General features: G+C 39.1%; 1 protein-coding gene across 1 annotated transcript in view; it reads right to left on the bottom strand.

Annotated features, from left to right (window-relative positions):
- Nucleotides 1-279: 279 nt before the first annotated feature.
- Nucleotides 280-7,100, bottom strand: part of LOC109215338 (protein NETWORKED 1B-like) — an 18,395-nt gene continuing 11,574 nt past the window's right edge. Inside the window, exons 2-4 of the mRNA XM_019379381.1 lie at nucleotides 3,636-4,342; nucleotides 2,758-3,450; nucleotides 280-888 (exon numbers count right to left, since the gene is read on the bottom strand). Coding sequence (XP_019234926.1) covers nucleotides 280-888; nucleotides 2,758-3,450; nucleotides 3,636-4,342 — 2,009 coding nt within the window. The remainder of the gene's footprint in view (nucleotides 889-2,757; nucleotides 3,451-3,635; nucleotides 4,343-7,100) is intronic.

Raw genomic sequence — 7,100 nt, 5'->3', positions numbered from 1 at the left:
TAAAAATGCAGATTATTCTATAAGTCCTTAGAAATAAAGGCAAGAATAATTAAATAGAAGTTCAAGATAGTAACGAGAAAACTTCTAAAATATTAAAGTTTAAGACTAAGTAAGAACTTAGTCGAAAAACTACGAATTGCTTATACAGATTGCCCCATAAAATGACTTGGGGACTTGCGTTTCCAAAATAAACCCTCAAATGAAACCTACGGTTTTAAATATAATCTTCCAAAAAGGTACCTGCAAAAAGGAGAGAATTCAAAATGTTTAAATTTATCACTAAGAAGATGAGGGAACTGAAGAAGGCGCATCAACGGCAACGGGCTCAACTTGGGCAGGTGCATTAACAGTTGCGGGTTGATCTTGACTCACAGCAATAGGCTCGATAGGGCTTGGAAGAGTTGAGATACCCATATCAACTTCAACATTCACGGAAGCTTCGGCCACAGGAGAAGGAAAATCTTGAGTTTGCTGAGCCTTCTCAATGGTTTCATTAATCTTAGCCAACTCAGACTCTAAGTTGGAATTTTCTTGGCCAGCTTCAATCAGGGTATCACGGCGTGAGTTCAGAAACGCCCAGCTTGCCTCAATAGCACATTTCTCTTCAAGGGTCTCATAATCCCTTTCCCAATCAGCAATCTCATTATTTAGCTCCTCATTTTCAGCCAGGGCAGAGTTGTAAGAAATTTGAAGAGAGGCATGGGAGCTTTCTAAAGCACGCACCTTATCAGAAGAGACTCGAAGGTCTTCTTGTGCTTGAGTTAAGCTTTGCACGAGCTCCCCAGAGTAAGTCTCTTTTTGACTCAAGAGAACCTTCAACTCTCTGATCTCTTCACTGGCCTTGGATAGTTTCTGAGAGGAAGACTCGAGATGCTCGTTTTTCTTTTTCTGTTTGGCTTAAGGAAGCTTTTGCCACTGCTAATTCCGAGGTTAAAGCNAGGGAACAATCAAATTAATACTCTTCTCGGCAAGGGAACTATAACAACAAGTCAAACATCCCGACAAGGGAGAGTCAGCTATAACCAATCATATTCAACTTCTTCCTGGCACAACTAATACCAATATTTAGTCACAACGTTCATAGGATCAAACAAGGGTACACAATTATCAAATTAAGACTCACGGTCATGCTTGACACCGACGCATGGATACTCGTCACCATGCCCATACGTCGTACTCAACATAAACAAGTAGCAATTATGACTCAACTCCTAATCCCTCAAGCTAGGGTTAAACCAAACACTTACCTCGATGCTTTGAACTCAACTCAAGCCTCAACTATAGCTTTACCCCGTGATTCCACCTCCAATCCGCTCGAATCTAGTCACAAGTCACTTAATTACTTTAATAAACGCTAAATGAATCAATTTGAATGCATAAAAATGAATTTTTCAAAGTTTTTCCCAAAAATTCCAAAATCGCCCCCAGGCCCACGTGGTCAAAACCCGAAGTTCGAACCAAAACCCGGTTACCCATTCCCCCACGAACTCAAATATGTAATTTGTTTTGAAATCGGACCTCAAATTGAGGTCCAAATCCCCAATTTTTGAAAAACCTAGATTCTACCCAAAACCCCCGATTTCACCCATGAAAATCATTGATTCTAAGTGGAAAACATGTTAAATGATGTTAATGAGTGAAAGAATTAAGTATAAATCGAATTACAAATAATTTGGGATGAAACTTGTTCTTGAAAAATCGCCTAAGGAGTTGTATTTTGAAAGTGGGGTGAAAAATGGCCTAAAATTCGACTAAGTATGAAAATTGCTGGGCTGCAGATATGGCAATTGCGAACTGGGGTTCGCAATTGCGAACCCCGAAATGCGAAGCTGGGTTCGCATTTGCGAACCCTTCCCATTTTGCCAGGCCTCGCATTTGCTATGAAAAGGCCGCATTTGCGACCCATTGAGTTTCGCATTTGCGAGAAACAAGATCGCATTTGCAATCAGTAGGCCAAGTCCCAGGCTTCGCAATTGCGATACAAAGCTCGCATTTGCGAGCTCGCAATTGCGAGACACATCTACGCAAATGCGAAAATCACAGAAGAAGCATACCAGATTTTTATTAAGTTTAAATATGCACTCCGACACCTATCCAAAACTCACCCGAGCCCTCGTCGCTCCAAACCAAATATGCACACAACCTCAAAAACATCCTACGGACTTACTCGCGCGATCAAATCGCCAAAATAACATCATATACATCGAATCAAGCCTCAAAACTCATGGTTTTTTCCAAATTTTCATAAAACATCATTTTTTCCATTTTAAGTCCGAAACACGTCAAACGACGTCCGTTTTCAACCAAACTTTACAGAAAACGCTTAAACCATGTATAGGACTTGTACCGGGTGCCGGAACCAAAATACGAGCCCGATACCATAGTCTTTTAATCAAATTCCGTTTCCAATTTCCTTAATTATTTCCAGAAAACAATTTCACACAAAAATTCATTTCTCGGGTTTGGGACCTCGAAATTCGATTCCGGTCATACGCCCAAGTCCCATATTTTCCTACGGACCCTCCGGGACCGTCAAATCACGGGTCCGGATCGTTTACCCAAAATGTTGACCGAAGTCAAATTTATCCAATTTAATATCAAAATTTAGCATTTTTCTCACAGAATTCATATTTAAGCCTTCCGGCTACGTGCCCGGACTGCGCACGCAAATCGAGAAAACTCTAAATGAGGTTTTCAAGGCCTCGGAAGTACAGAATGGGTAAGAAAACAGGTGATGACCCCTTTGGGTCGTCACACAGGCTCAACTTGGGCAGGTGCATCAACAGTTGCGGGTTGATCTTGACTCACAGCAATAGGCTCGATAGGGCTTGGAAGAGTTGAGATACCCATATTAACTTCAACATTCACGGAAGCTTCGACCACAGGAGAAGGAAAATCTTGAGTTTGCTGAGCCTTCTCAATGGTTTCATTGATCTTAGCCAACTCAGATTCTAAGTTGAAATTTTCTTGGCCAACTTCAATCAGGGTATCACGGCGTGAGTTCAGAAACGCCCAGCTTGCCTCAATAGCAGATTTCTCTTCAAGGGTCTCATAATCCCTTTCCCAATAAGCAATCTCATTCTTTAGCTCCTCATTTTCAGTCAGGGCAGAGTTGTAAGAAATTTGAAGAGAGGCATGGGAGCTTTCTAAAGCACGCACCTTATCAGAAGAGACTCGAAGGTCTTCTTGTGCTTGAGTTAAGCTTTGCACGAGCTCCCAAGAGTAAGTCTCTTTTTGACTCAATAGAACCTTCAACTCTCTGATCTCTTCACTGGCTTTGGATAGTTGTTCTGAGAAGGAAGACTCGAGGCGCTCTTTTTCTTTTTCTGTTTGGCTTGAGGAAGCTTTTGGAACTGCTAATTCTGAGGTTAAAGCTCGCACCTGCTGCTCTAAGGTACTCTTGCTTTCTTGTAAGAATTCTACATTAATTTGTAAACTCTCGAACTGCTCCTTCCAATTGAATGCCTCTAACTAAGAATCGCGTGCTATCTGCTCCAAGAGGGAGATTCTCTTCATCATTTCTGTACCGATAAGATTGGTCTAAAAAAGGGGGGGGGGAGAGAAATTTGAATCCCAAAGATAAAAAATTACAAAGTAACAAAAAAGAATGTAAATAGCTTCAAGGTAGCATGCACAATATCGTTCATCAGAGTCAAGGAACTATGGCTCTCCATCTTTGCTTTTTCAATTAGGCCAATCAAAGGCTCCAGCCATACATCTGCCTGACCTGATTTCCTCAAAAGGCTGCTCTCAGCAGGAACTTCAATAACCACCCTACTCATAGCGACACTTTTACTTGAAGAACCTACATCAGTATGATGAACGATTGGAGGTGGAATTGTCAAAGGAGGAGTGGTAGAAGAGGTAAGAACAGTCGAGGTAAGAACAGTTGAGGAATGAAAAGTAACAGCTGGGGGTGGCAACGAAGGAATCACAGGCACGGGAGTTGAAAAAGAGGCTAGGGGTGTTTCATCTAAAACTGGCCCTAAACTTTCACTATCAAAACCGCTAATAAAAAGCTGTTCAATGGACTCACGAGTATCACCAGGGTCAACGTCGCCGTCAGGAATTACCACCGGGGCTTCAATGGACTTAGAAAGAGGAACGGAATGACGGGGAGATGCCTTTGCTTCGTCATCGGAAATTATGCGTCTTCGAGCTCGAGGCCTTGTCACCAAAGAGCTCCCATCTTCCTCTTCTTCGGAATCTTCTTCTTCAACAGCTTTTCTCTTCGACGAAGAACCCAAGACTATTTCTTGAGCCCTTTCTAAGGAGATACGGGTTCCCGAAGAGGCACGTGAAGCCGCAACTGCCTCGGCAGTAACTCCTCGAATAGCAAATCCTGATAAAAAGATGGATTGAAATTAGAGCCATAAATAGAAACATATGTGTAAAAGATGATACGAAGAAGAAACAAACAGAGATTTGAGAAATAAAGTGTTCAGTAAACTTTATGAAGTAAAGACAAAAAAAGAAGTTATGTTTATACTGATGAGCAACCGTCAAAGGGAAAAGTGCAATGATGGAAGGACCATAATAATGATAACTGACACTTGCAGGGAAGCCGAAAAGAGAGCCTAAAAAGTGCTGCAAAATTGTAGAACAAATAAGAAGGTGACACGTGTGAAACGCATTAAATGGAAGTGACAATTGAAGCGTCAATTCTGTCACAGCATTTATGGTGACGAAAATTCCCGTTTTAATGAAATCCACTTCCCAAATATTCAATTGATGAATAAATGGCAAGTGGGGGGACTATCTGTATTGGGAAAATTGAGTTTACATATTAAAGTAGTATGAAGATGACGTGTCGTGACACATAGACTGGTCAAATGGTCAAAGAATTTCAACTAATCAAGAGGCACGAGTAGCAATGGATGTGAGCAAAGGCAAAGGAAGAGGCACGGGCAGACATTCAAAGGATTCAGTGCCCGTACATATTCAAGACATCTAAATCCAAGAATCAAGAAGAATCAAGGGAATGAATTTGACAGCATATGAGAGTCCAAATACAGTATTTGGTAGGCCTTAAATGCTGAAAACATTAGAGAATCTGTCTTGAATATAATGATTATGTAACGTAGCATTCAATGTCATTAATTGCCCATAATGGCCTTGTTATGACAAAGGCAAGACATATATCTCAAAATTAGCTATAAATAGGAGGGGGCTAAACAATTGTAGGGACACGAAAAAGATCATCTGAATATACTTTGGTTTACTTGTTTTATTCAATTATATTCTGGCTATCCAAATTACTTTCTTTTACACATTCTAGCGATTATCAGTAACCCGTGTTCTTCTAAATTATAGCTTTAGTCAAAATTCTATTTTTTGGTTAAACAGTTACCAAGTTTGTTCGTCTCTAATTCCTAATATTTTATTAGTGATAACTTTTGAGGTATCATCTCGAGGTATTATCCTTACTCCTTTGTGCTATTTATTTGACCGTATTTGATTGGATCATGAACTATTAATTTTGATGTTCTATTATAAGTATTAATCATAGTAACAAAGAAAAAGTTCCTAAACTAAGGGTGTATCTGAAACAGTCTCTTTATCTCGACAAGGTAAGTATAAGATCTGGTATACACTATCCTCTCTGACCCCACTTGTGAAATTAACTCGATTTGTTGTTATTGTAAAATATTGCAAAATTGCAGAACCAATAAGAAGGTGACACGTGTGAAACGCATTAAATGGAAGTGACAATTGAAGCGTCAATTCTGTCACAGCATTTATGATGACAAAAATTCCCGTTTTAATGAAATCCACTTCCCAAATATTCAATTGATGAATAAATGGCAAGTGGGGGGACTATCTGTATTGGGAAAATTGAGTTTACATATTAAAGTAGTATGAAGATGACGTGTCGTGACACATAGACTGGTCAAATGGTCAAAGAATTTCAACTAATCAAGAGGCACGAGTAGCAATGGATGTGAGCAAAGGCAAATGAAGAGGCACGGGCAGACATTCAAAGGATTCAGTGCCCGTACCTATTCAAGACATTTAAATTCAAGAATCAAGAATAATCAAGGGAATGAATTTGACAGCATATGAGAGTCCAAATACAATATTTGGTAGGCCTTAAATGCTGAAAAAGTTAGAGAATCTGTCTTGAATATAATGATTATGTAACGTAGCATTCAATGTCATTAATTGCCCATAATGGCCTTGTTATGACAAAGGCAAGACATATATCTCAAAAATAGCTATAAATAGGAGGGGGCTAAACAATTGTAGGGACACGAAAAAGATCATCTGAATATACTTTGGTTTACTTATTTTATTCAATTATATTCTGGCTATCCAAATTACTTTCTTTTACACATTCTAGCGATTATCAGTAACCCCTGTTCTTCTAAATTATAGCTTTATTCAAAATTTCATATTTTGGTTAAACAGTTACCAAATTTGTTCGTCTTAGTGATAACTTTTGAGGTATCATCTCGAGGTATTATCCTTACTCCTTTGTGCTATTTATTTGACCGTATTTGATTGGATCATGAACTACTAATTTTGATGTATCTATTATAAGTATTAATCATAGTAACAAAGAAACAGTTCCTAAACTAAGGGTGTATCTGAAACAGTCTCTTTATCTCGACAAGGTAAGTATAAGATCTGGTATACACTATCCTCTCTGACCCCACTTGTGAAATTAACTCGATTTGTTGTTATTGTAAAATATTGCAAAATTGCAGAACCAATAAGAAGGTGACACGTGTGAAACGCATTAAATGGAAGTGACAATTGAAGCGTCAATTCTGTCACAGCATTTATGATGACAAAAATTCCCGTTTTAATGAAATCCACTTCCCAAATATTCAATTGATGAATAAATGGCAAGTGGGGGGACTATCTGTATTGGGAAAATTGAGTTTACATATTAAAGTAGTATGAAGATGACGTGTCGTGACACATAGACTGGTCAAATGGTCAAAGAATTTCAACTAATCAAGAGGCACGAGTAGCAATGGATGTGAGCAAAGGCAAATGAAGAGGCACGGGCAGACATTCAAAGGATTCAGTGCCCGTACCTATTCAAGACATTTAAATTCAAGAATCAAGAATAATCAAGGGAATGAATTTGACAG

Source organism: Nicotiana attenuata, unplaced genomic scaffold, assembly GCF_001879085.1.
Source record: "Nicotiana attenuata strain UT unplaced genomic scaffold, NIATTr2, whole genome shotgun sequence".
In the NCBI taxonomy this organism is placed as follows: domain Eukaryota; kingdom Viridiplantae; phylum Streptophyta; class Magnoliopsida; order Solanales; family Solanaceae; genus Nicotiana; species Nicotiana attenuata.
Note: the sequence above shows the minus strand (reverse complement) of the source record. Positions and strands in the feature narration are given on the sequence as shown.